At 32.4% G+C, this 25,905-nt stretch overlaps 1 protein-coding gene across 2 annotated transcripts; it reads right to left on the bottom strand.

The window, feature by feature from the left end:
* Positions 1-5,063: 5,063 nt before the first annotated feature.
* Positions 5,064-23,696, bottom strand: LOC139517680 (monocarboxylate transporter 12-like). Of its 2 annotated transcripts, none has more exons than XM_071308969.1 (6): positions 23,558-23,696; positions 20,077-20,326; positions 19,501-19,644; positions 16,146-16,985; positions 15,227-15,352; positions 5,064-5,188 (listed from the first exon to the last, which is right to left on the bottom strand). In XM_071308969.1, the coding sequence occupies exons 2-6, from the start codon at positions 20,309-20,311 to the stop codon at positions 5,172-5,174; spliced, it is 1,362 nt and encodes a 453-aa protein (XP_071165070.1). In that variant the 5' UTR covers positions 20,312-20,326; positions 23,558-23,696; the 3' UTR covers positions 5,064-5,171. The 2 variants fall into 2 exon arrangements, with proteins under 2 accessions (XP_071165070.1, XP_071165069.1); XM_071308968.1 differs by lacking the exon at positions 5,064-5,188 and adding an exon at positions 11,237-11,539.
* Between the last annotated feature and the right edge of the window lie 2,209 nt (positions 23,697-25,905).

The following is a 25,905-nucleotide window of genomic DNA, read 5'->3' as shown; positions in this document are numbered from 1 at the left end:
TCACACTGAAAGATCGGCAAATTATTCAAATTGACACATACATGAAATATGCAATCAAACAAACCACAATAGCGATATAGAATACACACAGACAAACAAAATCTAAAGCGTTTGCCACATCCTTCTCTGTTATGTTATAATCTATATCATCAATCTCCTTCGTGTGATCTTCCATTGGTAAAACAACATTACGTTTCTTCTTCAACCCCCACTTTGCCAAGTTCTTCAATTGGGTGATGATTTCGTCTGTGGTTTTCTTAAAGGAATATTTTGAAATAACTACGACACTTACCACGATAAGACCGCTGAGTGAAATCATTGTTATCATGACAGCTAAAAGTACGCACATCGGATTGGAAGATGTTGGAATAGCGGTGGACACTAAAGTTAAGAATATGGCGTAGGAAAGTAATATTGTCATAGCTAGAGATATCCGTTCGCCTGATTCCACTGGAATAACGAAGACCAAGGGATTCAAGAGAGCAAACAACAGAGTTGGTAAAATCATCATCACGACATAATACAAAGACTGACGCTTTATTGTAAGTTTTACGTTGAACGTGCTGAAATTGTTCGTGGTCTCAACAAATGTTGAATAATCCAAAAGGATCCAGTCCGAATTCGGTGTATACCAGTCTAACTTTGCTTTGTCAGACACAGGAGAAAATATTAACTCTGATGTTGATAATCCCCAGTTAAAAAACAAAAAAATACATTCCTGTGTGTCAAAAGGAAATTTGGCAACATTAGTAGGACATTTTGCCTTCATTATTCCTCCTGGGCTTGTGTAAACCTGTCCAGTGCACACTAAAGCAGAAAAAAACTCCATTCCCGATAGGTTCGATTTGTTCTGCTGAATTTGCAAGAAAAATTAGAGGTGTCCAGATATCAGATGGGTCTATGATTATATAATACAAGTTGTCAAAAGACCAAAATTCCCATTTAAGTACTGGGTCAGTCAAATTAAGAAGTATAGATCCCATTATGGAAATGGTTTCGTCAACTTCATTGATGGATATGAAAGAATTTAGGTAAAAGTCTACCCCGACATCAAGTTGCTGAGAATGGTCAGCTAACGGCATTATCCTTTTACTGTAGTTTGTTAACAAATTGGAATACAGATTTTGTACAAAAGTGTGATTGTGACAGTGTATCTCAGAAAGAAGAATAATTAACACAGTTGAAAGTGTCAGAGTCGTACACATCATTTTTTGTGATATATAGCAATTCAACCAAACCAAATTGTAACTCCAGAATACTGCCCTAAAATTTATTTAAGCTGATATATAGATTGATCAACATCAATATGGTATGTCAATAGTAGTTATTATCGTCGTCGTTTAACTATAATGGATAATTGGGAAATCATGTAAACAATTCAACAGCATGGTGAACTTGTATAAACAGTTTAAATGAATGATATTCAATAACATATTGAACTGATATCATTATGAATGAGTCTAATTGAGTCCAGGAAAAGGCACCAAAGCAACTTCATGGTAGCATATATAAATATAAACAGCATAATGTTTAAATTCGATGAGATTAAAGAACTATTATATTATAAAATCGTAGATCTAATACTAGTAGTTGCAGACAAATCGTTTAAATTTATAATAACTTGTTAAAAGTAGATGATTACAAACTTCATCGGCATGACAGAAACACGCAATTTAGATGGTGCATCGTGTTACTGATAAATTCTGACTTTCCATCTAATCGTAGAGCTGACAAAGTTTAGAAAACATTAGTTCAGAGATTCGTAAATAATATAATTGGATGATGATAGGTATTTATAAACTCCCTTTGCACCAGTTTTTGACAAAAACGTTTTTAGGAAACTTTACAAAAAAATATAGACTAATTAGTAATATTTGGTGACTTGGCGACCTAAATTTTGACATGTTGAATGGCAAAAAATGTCAACCTATCACCTTCTAATAACTAATTCAACTTATTACAATTAATATTAAGAGCTTAAAAGCTTATGTTTGTATTGTTGTATGTGAATCGAATCCAAATAAAACTTCGGTATTCGTATTAGTATTAGTACGAAATTTTAATTTGGAATTTAATTTTGGAAAAAACCCAAGTACTTTATAAAGAGATCCTTCTTAAAAAAAACCATACAAAATGTAAGTTTGAATTCGGATTGAAATAAAATAAACAAAATAGATAAATGCGCCTTATGATATGTAGCATAAATTACAGAGTAAAAATGTTAAACTAGTCCAGGTCATTTCATGGAATTAATGGATAATTATTTAATAGCTAAACAAGATCCTGCGCCAAGAGTTTGTCAATTTCTAAATAATTTTTAATCCACTAATCATCCCTTTCAAAGGTTTTCGTAAGGGATAACGATTCGGTGGATTACTATAAAATATATGTGACACAGACAACAATTAATAATAAGTCTCGGTTATTGTATAGAAAGGTATATACTATGAAAATTAGAGCGCGGGGCTTTGCCCAAAGCTCTTATTTTCATAGTATATACCTTTCTATACAATATCCAATTTAGCACATATTTACAACTTGAGTAATCCTGTAATTAGTCTTTTGATATGTTTTGGATGACTGGATGTAGCTCATTTACGTAGTTTTGTCAATCTACTCACTATTATATCCTTGTAAAAACGGGATTTCAAAAGGCCCTTGACTTTAGAATGTAAAGAAGGTAGCTGCTGGTGTAAGTATGTTTATTGATATAAACGAAGCGTTGTTTTACTATACATGTACATGGTAAGATGACAAAATGAATTGACAAAGAGCAGACAATTCTTAAATTGCAGTGAAAGCGTTACATTCTTGAAAACATTTTATTAATTTCACATAAAACCTAAAACTATCTTGAAAATGCTTTTGAATGAGTACAAACAGTTGGATCCCACATCCTTGGTTGAAACACCTTTTAAAAATGGCTGGATTTGCCTCTGGTATGTACCCATAGGTAGTCTAGTGGATAGTTTATATGCATGAAATATTTGTCACTGGACATTAGGCAACCAATTATCGACCAATTTATGACTAAATATATCAAATTGCTTTATTAATACTTTCCCTTCAAAAGATTCATGGTTGACTCTTCTTGTGTACAAAGTAATTGCATGGAAGATAAAGGATTACAAATTAAAATTGAATTGTACTTTAATCAAGGTATAAAGCACCATAATTATTACTCCTTATTTAAATGAAAGAAACTTTTTTAATTGTCAAAACAAAATTAAGATAAAAAGATTGATTAGTTGGATGTTAAAAATCTGTTTGAAAACTAATTACAAACTATTTAGTTAAATTTGGAACACAGAATTTATTTCAAAATAGCCAGTAGCAATTTGTATTTCAATATCTTGATTACGATACAATGAAATCTTACCATTGTGGTCATTCATGCGTAGTTACTAAGTACACGGAAAAAGTATGTACTATGAAAATTAGAAGGCAAATTCAAGCAATTTGATTGGACGAGAAGTTGTAAGTATGTGCTAATGTTTCCTTTATCGTAATTATAGTCCTTCCCTTTTGTCTCGATTATAACATCACTATGATATTGTTTACCAAATGTGTGGTTACCATGAGTTGTTTTTAGCCTTCCTGAACACCTTAGATCAACTAAGGTTTCGAAAGGATTGCTATGGTTCAGTCAGTAGTTATATTGTTATTTGGTGTTGTGTGTAAATGTTAATTATAATGCAACAACATTTGTAACTTTCGTTTTGATTGGATAAATTTTCATGACATCACTTGGCGAATGATGCCATGGGACGCAAGCGCAGACGAAATATGACTGATTTCTAATACATGATTTAACATTGTATTCTGTAAGTTTTATTAGAATGGAGATAATAATATTGTATCTTTATTTAAAGCTCCGACGGCATCAATTGGTGATTTGATGGTCGCTACCTTGTCGACAGTAACCTTAATTTGCGACTATGAAACACCAATTGATGCTGCCGGAGCTTAAAATACAAGACAGATATCTCCTAATTGCCATCAGCAGTATCAGGATATGACTTTATACGCCAGACGCGCGTTTCATCTACAAAACAAGAAGCTCCCAAGAGCCTGAACCGCTCACATGTATTTCCGAGGAATAGATTTTAAAATGTTAACAACTTGGTGAACAAATTGTTTAAAATGGTCTTAAAAGGCACTAACTCCTTTAGGGGTCAATTGACAATTTTGGTCATATTAGCTTTTGTAGATCTTACTTTGCTGAAAATTATTGCTTTTACAGTTTATATCTTTCTATAATAGTATTCAAGATAATAACAAAAACTGCAAAAATGCCTTAAAATGGCAGATTAGTGGCAGGAACCCAACAATCAATAGGTTGTTCAATTCGTCTGAAAATTGTAGGGTTAATAGATCGTGACCAATTGAACAATGTTTCCCTGGTCAAATTTGCTTTAATAGCTTAAGGTTTGCTCCGACGGCATCAATTGGTTCAAAAGAGAATGATTAAGGTAGCACAATACAAAGATTTATTCACTCCAAATCAGACAATTTAAACTGATGTAATTCATTTCATCCTTCTTTATATTTTATAAATGAGGTACCAAAAGAAAGAAAAAAGATCAATCTTTTCAAAAACATCAATAGAACAAATTTTATACCCAATTAAATTTAGGGGCATATAATTTTTTACCTGGGAAAAGGTTTTTTTTTTGGTGATATATAATAATTCAACCAAACCAAATTTTAACTCCAGAATACTGCCCTAAAATTTATCTAAGCTGATATATAGATTGATCAACAACAATATGGTATGTCAATAGTAGTTATTATCGTCGTCGTTTAAATATAATGGATAATTAAGAAATCATGTAAACAATTCAAACACATGGTAAACTTGTATAAACAGTTTAAATGAATGATATTCAATAACATATTGAACCGATATCATTATAAATGAGTCTAATTGAGTCCAGGAAAAAACACCTAAGCAACTTCATGGTAGTATATATAAATATAAACAACATAATGTATAAATTCGATGAGATTAAAGAACTAATATATTATAAAATTGTAGATCTCCTTATAGTTGCAGACAAATCGCTTAAATTTATGATAACTTGTTCAAAATAGATGGTTACAAACTTCATCGGCATGACAGAAACACGCAATCTAGGTGGTGACATCATGTTACTGATAAATTCTGACTTTCAATCTAGTCGTAGAGCTGGAAAAGTTTAGAGAACACTAGTTTAGAGGTTCGTAAATAACATAATTGGATGATGATAAGTATTTATAAACCCCCATGCAACAGTATCTGACAATAACTTTTCAGGAAACTTTACAAAAAATTATAGACTAATGTATAATGAACACTAATAATATATTTGGACTTGGCGACCTAAATTTTGACATGTTGAATAACAAAATATGTCAATCTATCACCTTCTAATAACTAATTCAACTTAGCACAAATAGTATAAAGAGCTTAAATGCTTATGTTTGTATTGTTCTATGTGAATCGAATCAAAATAAAACTTTGGTATTCGTATAAGTATTCGTACAAAATTTTAAATTTAATTTTGGAAAAAACCCAAAGTACTTTACCAAGAGATCCTTCTTAAAAAAACCAAAATGTAAGTTTGAATTCAGATCAAAATAGTTAGAGAGCAAAAAAAGTATAAAGTTAAAGAGCAAAATTCCAAAAAGTTGTGCCAAATACGGCCGAGGTTATCTTTTCCGGGGATAAGAAAGTTCAGAGTATTCTCAATAATTCATACTTTAACAAACAGTAAATTTATAAAAATCATATAATTGATATTCATGTTATAACCGAGGCGCGGAGAATGTCGCCTTGGTAGAGAATGTATCTTTCTTATCGGTTTCATTTCCCTGGAAGATCGTTCGAAGAAATTGTTGAAAAGACATACTAGTAGCTCAATTTGACATGGATTGATATATCCCTCCTGTGGCAATTAAAAGCATTTGAAAAAAAAGGTTGTGCAAGTGTCTGTTTGTTTACAATTGCCTGATCCATATCAGCATAAATGTTTAGTTCAGACTAGATTGCTTTCAAGACTTTGTTACGTTCATTAGAAACTGAGTACCCAAGCACACTAATTATGAAAAATAAAAGCCAAATTATATTTTTGACCAAAATTTCACGGTTTATTAAAAAAAAACCGAAAGTGTGAACTGGGCTTGTTGTCATATTGAATATGTAATAATCATGTCATAATGAAATTATCACAATTTCAAAGATTATTCCTTCTTTTTTTTTTGTACCTCATTTATAAAGTTTAAAGAAGGATGAGTGGAATTGCATATTCAGTTTAAAGATGTCTTATTGGGGATGAAAAATCTTTATATTGTGCTACTTTTAGTCAGTTACACACTGTTATTATATTTACTGTTCTGGAGCATTTTTCACAAAAATATCTTCTGACAAAAAATAATGATTAATTTTAACTGAATATTAATTCTTACATAACTTTTGATATTTTAACCCTGCACACAACCATTCCCCATGTGAAAGTATAATTGTTTTGAGTATATATTGAACGACAAAATAGTTTTCAATGTTTACATTGTCTGACGCCAAACACGCGAAACAATGAATGTGTTTTTCAATATGATAATTGTTGTGCTTTTGAGATTGTAGAACAGTGATGACTGCTATAACCATATTTTGACTATTTTACCGATTATGTCAGTTTTGTTCACGCATCGTTGTAAAAATAACGGAATTTGATGCGACTGTCATTCAAGTGAGAGGTTTAGCGCTATAAAACCAGGTTCATTCTACCATTTTCTACATTTAAAAATGCCTGTACCAAGTCAGGAATATTGCAGTTGTTGTCCACTCGTTTGATGTTATTTTATCATTTGATTTTGCCATCTCATTCGGAACTTTCCGTTCTGAATTTTTCTCGGAGTTCAGTATTTTTGAGATTTCACTTTTTAAGACTAATGAATATTTTTCTCGTAAGATGTTTTGTGAATAGAATCGCTTTCTTAAAGTAAACCAATAAAGACATGCTTCATAATAAGTCAGAGGCAAGCTTGTAATGTAACTACCCGGGCTCCTCCGGGAAGAGGCAGTACTAAGCCATTTTTTTAAAGCAATTCATTTATTTTCAAACCTCAGTTAATATCAATTTTTTTAGGAATTTTGGGTCCTGCTTCATCATCAACGTCGTATTTATTTGGCCTTTTTAACTTTTTGTGATTCGAGCGTCACTGATGAATCTTTTGTTAACAAAACGCGCGTCTGGGGGATATGATGGGTTTAATTCAAATGTCTACTTAAATTATAATTTTAAATCAAGCTACTTATATTTTAACATTTCTATGTATAGTAAAGTTTTAGAAAAAAAAGCTGTAGAAACCTCACAATTTAGCTGATGACTTTTGTACAGAATTTAAGACTTTTAGAAAAATATAATATTCATTTGACGCGCTTTAAAAACAGAGGGAAAATAATGGCTCGTCGAACTTTTCTCCTATCTAGTTAGGAGTATACTTACATTTTATAAATCTTTTCATACACTGCACGATAATGTGTTTATTTTCCAATTTGACATCGAACTTAAGCGTATAATTCGTTTTCTTTCAAATCGCAGAATTGTTTTTTTGTATGAAATCACAGACGCGGAGCACAACGAGGATCTCAAATTAAACAAAGATGTAAACAGTAATTTATTTTAACTGTTCGCTACAGAAGTTAACATAGCAGTATAACAGGAGGCTCTGAATCTCTAGTTTAAGTTTATATTGTTCTAGACATGGATGAAATATAAGTCTGTATTCATAAGCTAAAAGAAACATAACCGGCTTGACCATCTTGATAATATAAATGGTATCAAAAGAAACTCAATGGATTAGCACTGATACACGTGCATTGTTGTTTATACTTATATCAGGTTTATAATTTTGTTCAAAATAATCCATGAAAAAATGAAATAAGGTTTTTGAAAAACATATGTAACTTTCGGTTCTGTAGCAACCACAACAACAGCAGGTTTTATTTCCTATCAGATGGGCATACAAAGAACATTTAACAATATACACCAAAAAAAACCCAACAACACATAATCAAGTATGCATATAAATACATAAACAGTTAAACTATGTACCCTCTTGACCAAGATATTTACAAAAACATGTTTTGAAATTTTGTTTTGGTGAGGTGACAAACTCCTGCATAAATTCTGGATACGCCCCAGGTACTTTTCTATTTGTATATAAGAAAGGTCAATTGCAGGATACTAGTAAATAAGTAGTACATCATCGTGAATAATGGTACAAATATTACCGGGTCCACTCATATTTGAGATAATTTGAATAAGTGTTCAATGCTTGTTATAGAAGAATTGATGATTTATAGATACAAAGGATTACAATGATTAATTTGTATGTTTTGCTATCAGAACTTTCAAGTACATAAAGTTGTTTATATCAGTAATTCTAAACATTTTGAAATATAAAATATGTCACAAATGTCATAACCTGCAGTAAAAATGTTAGGATAAAGCGTACACAATGTTTGTCCGCTGTTATTTTGTATGTACAAGGATTTGTATAGTGAGATCTCTATGTGCACATCTTTGGTATGAATTCGACTGTTAATTTACGCTGGTGAATTGTTGTTTTATTAAAGATGAATTAAAAAGTCGATCCGTATTTAAAGCAGGCAAAATCAGTAAATATTCATCTCCAGTATCTTACTATAATGTTATACGTAAAGACTAGGTATATTATATTCAAGTGTTCTTTCGATAGCATTAATTAATATCATCCCATGCCCAAACAGAACGAAATATTGACGGTGACCATGGAAGAGAATTAAATATCGAATGATGAAATCAGCAGTTTGTAAAGGAGGTTAACGAGTATCTGTGTCACCAACAACCGCAATATATTCTGTTATTTTATATTCATTTGTTGTGCTGTATTTTCATTTACATTTATCTCGAACAGAATGATTCAAAGTTTAATTTGACACATAGAGAAAATATGCAATCAAACAAACCACAATAGCGAGATAGAATATACATAGACAAACAAAATCTAAAGCGTTAGCTACATCCTTCCCTGTTATGTTATTATCTATATCATCAATCTCTTTCTTGTGATCTTCCATCTTCCATCTTCTTCATACCCCAGTTTGCCAATTTTTTTAATGGGGAGTTTATTTCCGCTGCGTTTTCTTCAAAATAATATTTAGAAATAACTATGACACTTACCACCATTAGACCACTAAGTGAAATTATTGTTATCATGACAGCTAAAAGTACGCACATTGGATTGGAAGATGTTGGAATAGCGGTCGACACTAAAGTTAAGAATATGGCGTAAGAAAGTAATATTGTCATTGCTAGAGATACACGTTCACCTGATTCCACTGGAATAACGAAGACCAAGGGATTCAAGAGAGCAAACAACAGAGTTGGTAAAATCATCATCACGGCATAATACAAAGGCTGACGCTTTATTTTAATTTTTACGTTGAACGTGCTGATATTGTTCTTGGTCTCAACAAATGTTGAATATTTCAAAAGGGTCCAGTCCGAATTTGGTGTATACCAGTCTAACCTTGCTTGGTCAAACGAAGAAGAATATTTTATCTTGGTTGTTGATAATCCCCAGTTTAAAAACATAAAATTACATTCCTGTGTGTCGAAAGGAAATTTTGCAACATTAGTAGGACACTTTGCTTTCATTATTCCTCCCGGGCTTGTGTAAACCTGTCCAGTATACATTAAAGTTGAGTAAAATATAACTCCTTTTCCAATAGGTTCCATTTCATCTACTGCATTTACAAGAAACATTAGAGGTGTCCAGATGTCAGATGGGTCTAAGGTTATAACAAACAAGTTATCAAAAGACAAGACATCCCACTGGAGCGCTGGGTCAGTCCAATTAAGTAACATAGTTCCCATGATGGAAATAGTTTCGTCAACTTCGCTCATGGATATGAAAGAATTTAAGAAAAATTCAACCCCAACATGAAGCTGTTTGGAATGGTTAGCTAATGGCATTATCCTTTTGGTGTAGTTTGATAACACATGTGAATAAAGATTTTGTACAGTAGCGTGACTTTGACATTTGAATCCAGGAATAATAATTAATAAGACAACTAAGAATGGCATAGTCGTGCACTTCATTATTCAGTGAGTGATGAATACAATCTCAAGTAAACGAAATCGAAAAATACTGCCCTATAGTTTATCTCAGCTGATAAAATATAGATTAAAAATATCAATATGGTATGTCAATTGGTAGTTATTGTTCTCTTTTATTCATAATTAATGACTGGAAAATTCTGTTAACAATCTTAATGCATGCTTTTAAAATTTAAAATATTTTGAATGAAGCACTTCACATATTGAATTTATTTCATAATGAGGTTCACTATTAAAACAAAAAATAAGTGCTTACTAATGAAATCCTTGTTTGACTGAAACAATAACTTACTCATTTTATTATAAAACGTCACACTTATCACTTTACCATACCGAGTTCAAAATATATAATGTATTACATGAAGTAAGTTACTGTTTAAGCAATACTGAAAGGTCATATTGAGTAACGAATGATAAAAAAGAACCGATTAAGCAGGAATTTATTGTCCTCTGTGAATACTTTAATTCAAATAAATACGTAAATTAGACAGGTCTGAGGCCGCATCTCTCAATCCATATTAAATTAATTAAGGCTATAGATATCGTATTAGGACACAAGCACACTGTGTAACGTTTTTATCTTACCGTTTATTATAACGTGTGACATTTAGAATGACGGCCTATCAAATTTATCAAGTCTTCAATAAAAAGACCTACTTCCATTGATGTATTCAAAAACAAACAAACGCCAACAATAACAACATATTGGCTTTTAATTGTTCTCTGCATTAATTAGACGAAACTATTCAGAATTAATTAAACGACTTAGCTTACTTGTTTAAACAACTTAGCTTACTCGTTTAAAAGACTCAGCTAGCGTGTTATAACAACTTAGTTTACTCGTTATAACGACTCGGCTAGCGTGTTATAACAACCTAGCTAATCAAACTCGTTATAACAACTTATCTAAGTTGTTTAAACGAGTAAGCTGAGTTGTTTAAACGAGTAAGCTAAGTTGTTATAACAAGTTAGTTAAGTCGTTTAAACGAGTTTAAAAACCAAAAGGCTAAGAACATTAAAGAAATGAAGAACTCCCTTTCAACCCTCAAGAAAAAAACTAAAATGTGTGATTGTTATTAAAGACTCTAATATAGCTTTTGATGTTATTTTATTTGATAATTTCATTACTAAAATCATTAAAAATGGCTGTTCCGTGCTTGATGTTCGATTTCGTCTAACTTGACCGTTCATTCGAATAAGAATCGGATGATTTCAGAAATTGTCACCAGTGTCTATCTCTATAACCTCACATTCAGAATCTAATTTCAATGTTTGTTTTATGAAATATTTGCGTGCTAATGGTATAAAAGAAACCAATAGTCCACCAAATATTTCCACAGCGCCGATTGCATAAAAAGATGTATTGTAATTTCCAGTTTTGCTGTAAAGCCACCCTAAAAAAGAACTTTTGATCATTTATGACGAACACATTTTTTTTCATTTTTAAAGAACAAAACTTTCATAGAAGGACAACACTTCCACGTATACATATAACACAACTTAGATCTATACAAAACAACTGTGAACCTTTTATTGAACATTTGCTTTCCAAACATTCCGATGTTGAGAGTACCCAATGAATTAAAATCAAGAAACGTTATGATGTTGAGCGTATCCGATGAATGTTAACCAAGTACGTTTTAATGTCAAGTGTACCTGTTGAAATCAAGAAACGTTTTGGTGTTGAGTGTACAGATGAATGTCATAGAAACTTTTTGGTGTCTAGTGTACTTGATGAGTGACAATCTTGATACTTTGAATGTCTAGTGTACCCGATGAGTGTTAATCCAGATACTTTGGATGTCTAGTGTACCTGATGAGTGACAATCTTGATACTTTGTATGCCTAGTGTACACGATGAGTGACAATCTTGATACTTTGGATGTCTAGTGTACCCGATGAGTGTTAATCCAGATACTTTGGATGTCTAGTGTACCTGATGAGTGACAATCTTGATACTTTGGATGTCTAGTGTACTCGATGAGTGACAATCTTGATACTTTGTATGCCTAGTGTACACGATGAGTGACAATCTTGATACTTTGGATGTCTAGTGTACCTGATGAGTGACAATATTGATACTTTGGATGTCTAGTGTACTCGATGAGTGACAATCTTGATACTTTGTATGCCTAGTGTACACGATGAGTGACAATCTTGATACTTTGGATGTCTAGTGTACCCGATGAGTGTTAATTCAGATACTTTGTATGTCTAGTGTACACGATGAGTGACAATCTTGATACTTTGGATGTTTAGTGTACCCGATGAGTTACAATCTTGATACTTTGGATGTCTAGTGTACCCGATGAGTGACAATCTTGATACTTTGTATGTCTAGTGTACACGATGAGTGACAATCTTGATACTTTGGATGTCTAGTGTACCCGATGAGTGTTAATCCAGATACTTTGGATGTCTAGTGTACCCGATGAGTGACAATCTTGATACTTTGGATGTCTAGTGTACCCGATGAGTGACAATCTTGATACTTTGGATGTCTAGTGTACACGATGAGTGTTAATCCAGATACTTTGGATGTCTAGTGTACCTGATGAGTGACAATCTTGATACTTTGGATGTCTAGTGTACTCGATGAGTGACAATCTTGATACTTTGTATGCCTAGTGTACACGATGAGTGACAATCTTGATACTTTGGATGTCTAGTGTACCCGATGAGTGTTAATCCAGATACTTTGGATGTCTAGTGTACCTGATGAGTGACAATCTTGATACTTTGGATGTCTAGTGTACTCGATGAGTGACAATCTTGATACTTTGTATGTCTAGTGTACACGATGAGTGACAATCTTGATACTTTGGATGTCTAGTGTACCCGATGAGTGTTAATCCAGATACTTTGGATGTCTAGTGTACCCGATGAGTTACAATCTTGATACTTTGTATGTCTAGTGTACACGATGAGTGACAATCTTGATACTTTGGATGTCTAGTGTACCCGATGAGTGTTAATCCAGATACTTTGGATGTCTAGTGTACCCGATGAGTGTTAATCCAGATACTTTGGATGTCTAGTGTACCCGATGAGTTACAATCTTGATAAATTGGATGTCTAGTGTACCCGATGAGTGTTAATCCAGATACTTTGGATGTCTAGTGTACCCGATGAGTGACAATATTGATACTTTGTATGTCTAGTGTACACGATGAGTGACAATCTTGATACTTTGGATGTCTAGTGTACCCGATGAGTGTTAATCCAGATACTTTGGATGTCTAGTGTACCCGATGAGTTACAATCTTGATACTTTGTATGTCTAGTGTACCCGATGAGTGTTAATCCAGATACTTTGGATGTCTAGTGTACCTGATGAGTGACAATCTTGATACTTTGGATGTCTAGTGTACTCGATGAGTGACAATCTTGATACTTTGGATGTCTAGTGTACACGATGAGTGACAATCTTGATACTTTGGATGTCTAGTGTACCCGATGAGTGTTAATCCAGATACTTTGGATGTCTAGTGTACCTGATGAGTGACAATCTTGATACTTTGGATGTCTAGTGTACTCGATGAGTGACAATCTTGATACTTTGTACGCCTAGTGTACACGATGAGTGACAATCTTGATACTTTGGATGTCTAGTGTACCCGATGAGTGACAATCTTGATACTTTGGATGTCTAGTGTACCCAATGAGTGTTAATTCAGATACTTTGTATGTCTAGTGTACCCGATGAGTGACAATCTTGATACTTTGTATGTCTAGTGTACACGATGAGGGACAATCTTGATACTTTGGATGTCTAGTGTACCCGATGAGTGTTAATCCAGATACTTTGGATGTCTAGTGTACCCGATGAGTGTTAATCCAGATACTTTGGATGTCTAGTGTACCCGATGAGTTACAATCTTGATACTTTGGATGTCTAGTGTACCCGATGAGTGTTAATCCAGATACTTTGGATGTCTAGTGTACCCGATGAGTGACAATCTTGATACTTTGTATGTCTAGTGTACACGATGAGTGACAATCTTGATACTTTGGATGTCTAGTGTACCCGATGAGTGTTAATCCAGATACTTTGGATGTCTAGTGTACCCGATGAGTGACAATCTTGATACTTTGGATGTCTAGTGTACCCGATGAGTGACAATCTTGATACTTTGGATGTCTAGTGTACCCAATGAGTGTTAATCCAGATACTTTGGATGTCTAGTGTACCCGATGAGTTACAATCTTGATACTTTGGATGTTTAGTGTACCCGATGAGTGACAATCTTCATACTTTTGATGTCTAGTGTACCCGATGAGTGTTATTCCAGATACTTTTGATGTCTAGTGTACCCGATGAGTGACAATCTTGATACTTTTGATGTCTAGTGTACCCGATGAGTGTTCATCCAGATACTTTGGACGTCTAGTGTACTTGATTAGTGCTAATCCAGATATTTTTTTTAATGTCTAATGTACCCGATGAGTGTTAACCCAGACATTTTTTATGTCTAGTGTACCCGATGAATGTTATCCAGGCAATTATGATGTCTAGTGTACCCGATGAGTGTTATCCAGATACTTTTGGTGTCTAGTGTACTCGATGAGTGTTAATTCAGATACTGTTGATGTCTAGTGTATCTGATGAATGCTTATCAAGAAACTTTTGGTGTCGAGTGTGCTTGATGAATAGTAATCTAGAATCTTTTCTTTTATGTAGTGTACCCGATGAGTATTGAGACAGAAACTTTCTCAATCAAGCCACAATGTGTAAAAAGTAAACCATTATCGGTCAAAGTAGAGCCTTTTACACGGAGCCTTGGCACACACCGAACAGCAAGCAAATAAAAGACCCCAAACTGACTATAGAGTAAAACAAATCAAACAGGAAAACCAACGGTCTAAACTATATAAAAAAAGAAAAACGAGTAATCCAGACACTTTACATGACGAATGTTATTCGACAGGAAAGCTATGGTGTCGAGTTAACCTGATATTTTTTCACATAATTACATTTCAAAATAATGCATTAAACTTAACTTTAAAGCTTAAATGGCTGATTAGAATAAACATAATTTACGTTTAAAGTGCATTGTTTGTGAAATGACGTTTTTATTTACCTGCAGCAGGTGGTCCAATGAATGATGCGATTCCTTGTACCATTATGACAATTCCTAAAGCATTACTAAATTTCTGTAATCCTAATAAATCTATAAGTATTATTGCATACAAACAGATGAACACACCTGAAATAAAAATTAAATATCTAGCAAACAGGTGAAGAAATGTATTCTAAATTGGAGCAGCTTTGAAATGATTTTCATAATCAAAGTTATTTGATTTGAAAATTGTCTGTTAAATCTAGAGTTGTAACACAGTACATGATATAGTAGGCATAAAGATGGACTTAATTGCAGATTTGTGTTTACAGCCGTGTATCACCTTCATTGGTGATCCAATAGGTGGATCTATGGTAACGTATAAAAGTCCAAGTCAATATTTCATCGAAGATTGATGATTTTTATACTCTTTCGCGTTTTATATATTTGATATTCGTTTTAATTATTGTTTTGTTTTATTCATTACTAGTTTAATATTATTCCGTTTCGGGCCAACGATTTGTGTTTCCGTATATGGTGTAAGCGATTTTTCTCAGTAGAACTCATTTTGTCCGTCTTTTTCTGTTGCAGTCTCACTATCGCATTTCATCAATGTTGAACACATATTATTTGGTATATTAGATCCTTAAAAGCGTTAAGAATAGATTATTTGGTACATTTTATATAGGGAAGCGTTAAAAAACACAGATTTCAGTACACTAGATAAAAGGAAGCGTTTAGAATATAGATTATTTGGCATTTTCAGTTATTATCTTCATTGTGATTAACTACTTAACATAAACAAAATATAACGATCCTGATTTGAATAATTAAAAGTCGTTATTTGCAATTATGCGAGATGAAAACCATTGATATGTTGAGAGAAAAAAAACCCAACATATGATACTTTTTAAAGATTCAAGGAACTACAACATCTTACCGCTAAACCATCCATAAATCGCTGAATAAACTATCAAATATTCCACACTGTCATCTAAAGGATTGATGATAGTAGCCGTTCCACAAATCACCATTGAAGTGCCGTATAGCAGCAGACGATTGACCCACTTTCGGTCTGCAAACCAGCCAACCACGATGCGACCAGCCATGTTTGCTATTCCAATAACGGATATAAAGATAGCGCTTTCAGATTTACTAACGCCCTTTTCCTGTGATCGATCAGGTAAGTATATGTATGGAGCATTCATACCAAGCATTATAAAAAAGTTAGATAACAAAAAAATTATAAAATTAAAGTTTTTAAATGAAGAAAAATCATAATATGATAATGCCGACTTAAGGATTCGTGTGCAAGTATGTTCTTTTGGTAAATTGTCTAAGTCTCCCTCTTCCTTCAAACGTGAATTACTTTTATAAATAGCTGACGGCGTTGTTTGCTTATTAGCAAGAAATTTCTCTGTTTCTTCGAAAAGAAAATTATTTGAATTGATACCATAGGCAACATTTTGGGGTACAGAATAGAAATCTGGATGAGATTTTCTCTCTTTACTTAAACAAATGTTTTTATTATTGTCAAAATGTTTTACATGCGGTCTCAATAAAGAACCGAAAACTGCTAAGTTAAGAACTATTCCTCCAAGAATTAGAGTTGTACCTTTCCATCCATATTCATTTAAAAGTCCCTCCACAATCGGTGAACATACAAAAGTACCTACACCAGTTCCACAAACAGAAATACCCATTGCGAAAGATGTCTTCTTTTCAAAATAGATACCAACAGAAACGACAAACGGTAAATAAACCAATCCTAATCCAATCCCTGTGGAAAAAAAATAGGTAAGTGTTATAATGTATTAATATTATTCATCAAACCACATTTCAGGGACTATAAGATTGACTTTTAGGTATTTGCTTATTGTTGAAGGTCGTATGGTATCCTATATTTGCTCAAATAGACATCATTTGAACTCTGCTGATGGATAGTTATCTCCGTGAAAGTCATACAATATATTTGCACATCATTTGTTTCATATATATACTTCCTACAGATATTTTTGCACCGTGTTAAAGTTAATGAAGATGTGACAATAGAAAAGATATGTTGGAGCAGCTTTTTGTTTTAAATATGTTCAATTAAACTTGCTAATTTCTTGGTAGTCTTTCTCTAATATCGGGTACAAAATATATCAAACTTAAAACTTAAAACTTTTAAAACTAAAATAAACATTGAACACTTAAAAGAGTTTCGTGTGTAAAGCATGCTAACATTTACAGATATTACAAACGATTTGTGTTTTGTGTTCCTTGTGGTTTTTATTATTGGTTCAATACCTGATGTGTGATTTTTTAAGCAGTTGAGCTGCTTAATGCGAGCACCCTAGATTTATGTTCTACCCAATAAATGCTGAAAAATGTACCACTTTTATTATCTGGATGACTATCATGTTATTTATAACTATTTGGACACTTTTTCATACTTTTTATTCTGGAATATAAAAAATATTACCATAAAAACCTTAAATGATCGTCGAATCACCCAAAAGTTTTGAAGTTGCACATAGGAAGTAGTGCTCGATAGAAATCCTTCTATAGTTTATTATTTCCAAATGGCAAAAGTCGTAGGAATATTGTTTGTCATCGATACGTATTTCATACGTCCGTAGTCTATTAATCAGCTGATATAAGTTGGCGACAATTTCAAATTACATTTACGCACCTTTTAGATTTGGAGGATTCTGATGATACATGAATTATTATTAATCATTTTATTCGTTTTTTGTCTGAAATGATTGAAATTATATAAATTATCTTAATTCAGTAATCTTAAATGTATGCTCATTTGTATTCTTGTTAATATTATTCCGTTATCTCGTAAATGACCTTCATGCTTGTCAAATAAAGTTGTTGTTATTGTAATTTTCTGATTGGTCGATGTCAAGGTCATTTCAAGATTGTTTCGCTTTAGTGTTACATAACACGTGGTTGATTTAGCTCAATGTGCTTCAATAAATATTGAGATTAAATAATTAACAACTGTTTTCTAAAGGACGGCATTATTTAATTTCTAAAGTCTCATATTTTTGTAAAATATTAAGCCCGAATCATTGACGCGTATTACACCGTAATTGTTTTCGATTTACAAGGACTTTTTTTTATTTCCGGTACAGAAAAATACAACTCTTTTCGATGTTTATTTAATAATTTTCACATTTAAACACTCTGAAAGTGTTCTTGAATTATTTCTGTGCGGTTCCTTCAGCAACTTGATGCTGGTTAACGATTTCCCCGTGAAAATGATGTGAAAAGAAATCGCATGATACGATAAAAAGGTAACGACTATTTAACGAGGCTCGAGTAACGTAAATGTTTTCTACAAGTTGAAGTTACAAACAAGTTTTTCTTAATTCCTACTATTACAGCTATTTAAAATTTAAAGAAATGTTTGTTTTTATGATAATATTATAGTAATGGAAGACAGTTAAACCGTAATCAAGATATTTAAATTCAGTTATAATTTGAGACGTTAATAAAATAGACAACTTTCGAGACGTTAATAAAATAGACAACTTTCGAGTTCGATGCATTTCCGTCAAAAACTCTGGTTTTAGTGAACGTCATTTGTGCGTTTAGGGGCGTCGTCACTTCCGTTCCCACGTTGAGCGAGTGGTTGGAAAACTATAATTCTATTTTGTACGAATTATTCGGCAAATTGAATTCTCAAAATTGACAATTAGCATTGCTGTCATTAGGGAATTGTCATTAAGTACCTACAGAACAACCATTATTTTTTGTTTATCCTGCACAATGACGATCATGGGGAATGTGTCAAAGAGACAATAACCTGATCTAAGAGCAGACCAGTGGCGGATCTAGGGGAAAATGGGGGGGGGGGGGAGGGGGGGTTAAAATTTCAAAAAAAATGTACAAAACAATTATGAAAAATAAATATGATATACAGCAACAATCGCCACATTAGTGGGTCCTCACTATGGACAGGTACATACAGAATGTGGCGGCTTAAACATCTTTATTGGTACAAAACTCTCCCCTAACATTGGACAGTGTATGTGCATAATCTCAGACATTGAATTTTTAAAAATATAAATTGGAAATAACTTTTGAAAGTGGTAGGATTGCATAGCGGAAACATTACTGTAGAAGCATTATTTGATACTTTAGAAATAGCTGAGAACAATGTCTAATGCACTTATTCTTTACAATATTCATCTGAACTTCGGCCAAGTTTGCCTTTGGGTTTTTGATTTACTGCCTATAGCACCCTTGGTGCTTTGATTATATAAGTTATTACAAATAATTTGGAAAAATAGGCCTACCTGAAACAAGTCCAAGTGAGATATATAGAAAATAAATACTTTCAGCGAATCCACTAGATATAAACCCGATCCCAGCTATCAAGGATCCAATAATGCTAATAATCCGACTCCCATACCGGATGGACAATGCACTGGATACTGGACCTATACAAACAAATATATGTTTAGAAATTTCAAAACAAATTCAATATGTTCAACAATACTGTTAGAACAAATTATAGTTTAATAATCCTACATAAAAAAATCATATGATATATAATAATATAACAAACAAAACTATAATATTAATTATTCTACAGTTTTTCATTTGTACGAACATATGCAGACGGCACACAAGAGCTGCTTACTCTTCCGGAGCGATTCCTTTTGTTCAGTCTTTATTTAAATGTGTGTTATTTTGCTATAATTGTTGTTTTTGTTTTTGCCATGGTTTCATGTTATTTTTTGTTTTTTAATTGCCCGCTTAGTGTCTTCTCTTCTGAAATGTCAATGATGCGATTTTTTTGTCAGTGTAGGTGCATTTGTATAATGTTCTTCAGATGATTTTCAATAACTATTAAATAAACAATTATTTACTCGAAACAAACAAAGTTCCAAAGGTTATTGAACTGATCCAAGCAGTTGCTGCTTTTCCTGCCTGAAGTTCCTCTGACAATTCAACAAACAGTATTCCAGATGAGTTGAGTATTCCAAAAACAATGAAGTTCATCATGAATGCAGCAAAAACAACAACCCATCCGTATCCCCCATCTGTTGGCCTTGCAGTACCAATTTTCGATTCTTTAATCGATTTGTCTTCTGCATTTACCATTATTTTCCTCCTTCTCTGTAAGATATTTCCACAATCATCTCTCTTACAAATACAATAGTGAGATAGATTTTTATATATAATGTATATTTAACGTGAGGATACCCTAATTGCACCTATATTGATAGTGTATTCACCATGCCGAATTAAGGAGGAGGGAAGTAATTTTTCTTCTAATTGGCGCAATCGTATGTTTTATTTTAGGTGCAAATGATACCATGTAATTTTAAAACAGGTGGCACAAACGTAGCATTGGAGATAAAAAGTTGTGGCGCAAAAGGACGCATTTTTGGCGCAAACGGACCTCTCCCTTTCTTACGAGGTGGTTGAATCGTTACGAGTAAAGATACTTATAAACAATACATAAATTATATAAATGCATAAAAGTGACCAAAACAACAACAATATTTAAATAGGAAACACAAAATGCAATCATTTATAAATATTTCGGATAAAAGATATCCTTCATTAGTATGATTATGATGTAAATTGAATCATTTCTATCTATTCTGATAACATTTTAACGTTTTGTGTAGCTACTTGATTATTTGTTGGTGTTTATGCCACTTTCAGCATTTTCGGCTATATCGTGGCGGGTGGTGTGTATCAGGGATGGGGTAATCCTAATCTGTAATCGTAATCGATTGTAATTGATTACATTTTTTCAAGTAATCGACAGTAATCTGTAATCGAAGACATTTTCGATTACATGTAATCGTAATTTAATCGATTACAGCAAAAATTTGGATGTAATCATCGATTACTTTTCGATTACATTTCGATTACTTTAGTAAAATAATTTGATGAAAAATAACCTATTTCAGAGGAAAATATGTATGTTATCACTTTGTAGTACAGATAAAATATTATGCATTAACAATACTTGAGATTTAAGCAACTGCCTTATTTCTATCTAATGTCTCTAGCTGCATTATGAGTAACCAGATCCCTCCCCTACCTAAATTTATTTTATATCTAGCTTTTGAAACAAATGGATGTATGTGCTTGTCAATAATTCAAGAGCTTTAATATTTAAATAAGAAAATAGATTTAAAAAAAAATAAAATAGATCTTAAATAAGAAATGTGTCTGTCTTTCGTTAAGTTCTGTACTACATTTTTTAAAAGTAGTAAGCTTATTTGTATTAAATTTCCTGAAAACATCATTTTCAATCAGAGTTGAAATTAAAGCTTAGAATACATAAACAGTTGGTTTCTTAAATGTTATGATATATATACATGTATATAAATTAGATTAAAAAAGAACAAAATCCTTTTAACAATGAACCAATGGCAATGCATAGCAATTCTTTTTAGAAATAGATACATGTATCCCTTTGACACTATAAATATATTTTGTATATAATTTGATTGGAGAAGTTAACAACATTCTTGCCTTTACTAATGAGATGATCAAAGTCTTCTAATCAATAACAAACATACTTTGTTTTTATTTCAATTATCTTATGTCTAATAAAGAAGGAAATTTACAATATTTAGCCCCAGGTTATAAGTTGTACTCCAGTGGCAGTTAAATAATCTGTAATTAGGGTGGTTATCCAAACAAAAGTTTTAAAACATGCATGTCATTATATTAATTATAATAATAAATTTTGATCTTAAAAATTAGCTGAACTAATTAATTATTCTACTTTTTTTTATATTTCCTTAAACATTGTAATAATTAACTATGCTAAAAAAAAAAAATTTGAAAGAGTAAAAACAAAAAAGCTTACGTGTCAGTAAGAAAGCTAATTTTTTGAAAAACAATTAGTTATGAATAAGTGATTATTGCAATGCGATGACATCTTTCATATATGTTGAAAGTCAAAATTACAAGATTTTTTTTAAATATTTCTAATTTTCATCAAGAGATTTGATCTAAAAAGCAGCTATTAACTTATAATAATTTAGAAACAATGCTTTGAATGATGCATTACTAAAGATCTTAATTTCCACTATATATACAAATGTTGAGCAATATAATTGTGTTTTACTCATGTTATTTTTTGTTGAAATGTTGAAGTATGTAATTGAAAGTAATCGAAAAGTAATGTAATTACTTTTGATAAAGTAATCGATTGTAATCGATTACATACTACAATTTGAGTAATCGATTATTAATCGATTGCACAAAAATCCTTCATATTAATCGATTACATTTGTCAGTAATCGTGCCCATCCCTGGCGTGTATGCCAGGAGAGAACTACCGATCTTTGGTATGAACACTGGCAATTCTAGTCATTTTTAGATTTCAGTCGAACACACTTGAAACGTACGGGGTTCGAACTCTTAACCACAGTGTTGGCAGGCTATTGATACAAAAAACAAATAAAAAAATATCCCATTTTAGACCAAACGAACGCCTCTTTTCCTTTACTACATAAAACCTAGACTCATCTAAAAAAAACACGATCTGTTTTCGATAAAAAAAATAAAATAAAACAGGACAGAAAATAGTTTTATTTGCAAAATGTGCTTTATTGTACGTGCATATCATGTATTTGTGTAAAACGTAATTATAAGGAAATATAGATTCTATAAATGCATTTCCTTTGATTTGAGCATTCGTACGTGTATGAAAAGGATTTGCATCTAAATTTCTAAATAATAACATATAATCATATCAAGGGCATGTTTAAAGTTTATCTAAAATAATAACTTTTATCATAGATACTTAACTTAAAGTACTTTAAATATTTATTTTCATCTTCGGTTTTATGTATTGATTCCCTATGAGACAACTATCCACTCAAGACCACATGACACATATATAAAAGTTAGTAACTAAAGATCACAGAACGGCATTATTTTATAGCAAAACCCATTGTACAGCTATAAAATGTCCTTAATGACAAATGCATCAAAACAATTCAAACGAGAAAACTAATAGTCTTATTTACGTACAAAACAATAATCGAAAAACATAATTGATAAATAACAACAAACGACACACCACTGAATTACAGAACACACAGAATTTGGCCGGCTTAACCATGATTGCAGGCGCCAGACCCTCCCCTAGCATTGACCAGTGGTGTAACAGTACAATATTAAGAACAAACATTAAAAATCAGTTGAAAAGGGCTGCACTCATCGGACGATATAAAGCAAAAAAACAAACTAACGAAGACACTACATACAAAAACTGCAGATCTGAGAGAACTCTCAGTTACTGTAACAAGTATTCAAAGCCAATAACAACTAATAAAGAAATTTTCTGTTTGAAGTATGCATATATAATCCTACCTGTTACGACCATTTCATAGATAAAACAATTGAAGAGTCGTGATAAATCTTTCGCTCAAAGTATATTTTCAGTTAAAGTTCGGAGGACATATTTGACACTTAAGTACAGCATAAATTGTGATATTGCATGTACTGTGTACTGATTGTCACTACACTTCATATGATTATGATGATTAGAAATGTACAAATGATTATGATAAAGTAATTATGAATATTTAGTACAAACAGTGTATGCCGTGTACTATACATGCAATAGTGTAAATATGTAATGTTATCTTTGATCTATCACATGTTATACATGTTATATGAATGCAATTTGTCAAATATTCAGCTCTTTAAAAATTAGTTGGTTTGAAGAAAAACTCACAGTTCTTTCGGCCACACTTAAGAGCGGGAGAAGAACGTTTTTCGAGACGTCATGAATGGAATTTTATTTAAGCGGAAATCAGGGATTCACTCCTATTGGGACCCTGAAATAAATGAATAGTCCGGGAAATAACGCTTCAGTTTTTTGATATTTCGGAATGACAACCCTTGTAACCTCCTCTTCGTGAAGGTTCAGAATAACAGTGTTATTATTTGAAATAATTTAATGACGTGAGAGTTATTCTCATAATTTTTTTTTACTGTTTCTTACTTACCCGTTTTTGTATTGAAATTACGAGAACTGTTTACATTCTCTAATGTACTTCCGGCAACACAAGTCACAGATATTGCAGTAACTAATTTGTTTACAGGGATAGTAATACTATGAGGTCGAATTCCTCAATCAAAGAAGAAAAATCAATATTATTTTCTAATCACTGAGTTTCTCCAAGAAGGTATATCGTAAATTAATTACGTTGCTACATATTTGAGAACACATCGATTATTGTCTGAAGTTTGCAAATGGTATACACTTGTAATTGACCTTATCAACCTCTACCATGTCAAGATAAGCTGCATGTAATTAAGTGGCTGGTGATACTATAACAGAGACACAATGTCACCGTCCTTCTGAGAACAAATTATTTCAGCAGTGTTACAGAAATATAAAATTTATTTCCAAAAATAATATATAAATAAGAGCGCAAACGCTGAAATGTCTCGCCTTCTTTACAAATCATTGATATCATGTTGATAGTCCTCAATATAAAGCATCACTACAACTATCACATAAACTTAACATGATCCAAGAAAATGAGGTCTAGGTCATATAAAAAACAAACAAGAAATACATGTACACCTTACAATCATACAATACTCTAAGCAGTAAAGTTGACCTATTGCTCATATATAGTTTTAATAAAACAGACTTAACCAAGAAAACTAAACATTGACAAATGAAAATGAAAATGAGGTCAAGGTCAGATGAACCATGCCAGGCAGACATGTACAGCTTACAATTCTTCCATACAACACATATAGTTGACCTATTTCCTAAGACAACAGACAAAAACACAAAAACTTTACTATAACCACTAAACCTTGAAAATGAGGTCAAGGTCAGATGACACCTGCCAGTTGGGCGTGTACACCTTAGTCCTTCCATACACCGAATATACTAGACCTATTGCTTATAGTATCTGAGATATGGACTTGACCACAAAAACTTAAACTTGTTTACTGATCCATGAAAACAGGTCGAGGTCAAGTGAAAACTATCTGATGGGCATGATGACCTTGCAAGGTATGCACAAACCAAATATGGTTATCTTTTTACTCATAATAAGAGAGAAATTAACATTACAAAAAATCATAACTTTTTTTCAAGTAGTCACTGAACCATGAAAATGAGGTCAAGGACAATGGACATGTGACAGACGGTAACCTCGTAACATGAGGAATCTATATACAAAGTATGAAGCATCCATGTCTCCCACCTTCTAAAATATAGAGCTTTTCAGAAGTTAGCTAACGCCGCCGCTGCCGGATCACTATTCCTTTGTAGAGCTTTCTGCGACGAAAGTAGCAGGCTCTACAAAAATATTGTATTGCCCTTGGAGGAATCATATCAGCTAAATTTAAGTTATTTTTAAAAATATTTTTCGTCTAAGTCCCCGAGTTCTGATCTGATGTAAAGCGTTTGCGCGAAGTATCATGGATGCTTGCGAAACGGAAATTGAAAGTAGAGTCAACGTGGCCTTTCCTAACAACTGTAACAGCAGTATAACTAATGAAATGTGAGTTGTTAGTTTGGGGATATTACGTTGTCATTCAAAAGACTGACCATTTAAACAAATGCAATGAATGGCCATTGATTATATTATAACATTTTACGCATTTTATGTCAATTACTCTGTCCCTGTTCTTTTGACGGAGGCTGCAATGTTGTAAGTCATGCCGTTTTCCCTAAATTTGAATATCCC

This window comes from Mytilus edulis, chromosome 3, assembly GCF_963676685.1.
Source record: "Mytilus edulis chromosome 3, xbMytEdul2.2, whole genome shotgun sequence".
Lineage (NCBI taxonomy): Eukaryota > Metazoa > Mollusca > Bivalvia > Mytilida > Mytilidae > Mytilus > Mytilus edulis.
The sequence above is the reverse complement of the archived record's forward strand: the minus strand, read 5'-3'. Positions and strand labels throughout refer to the sequence as shown.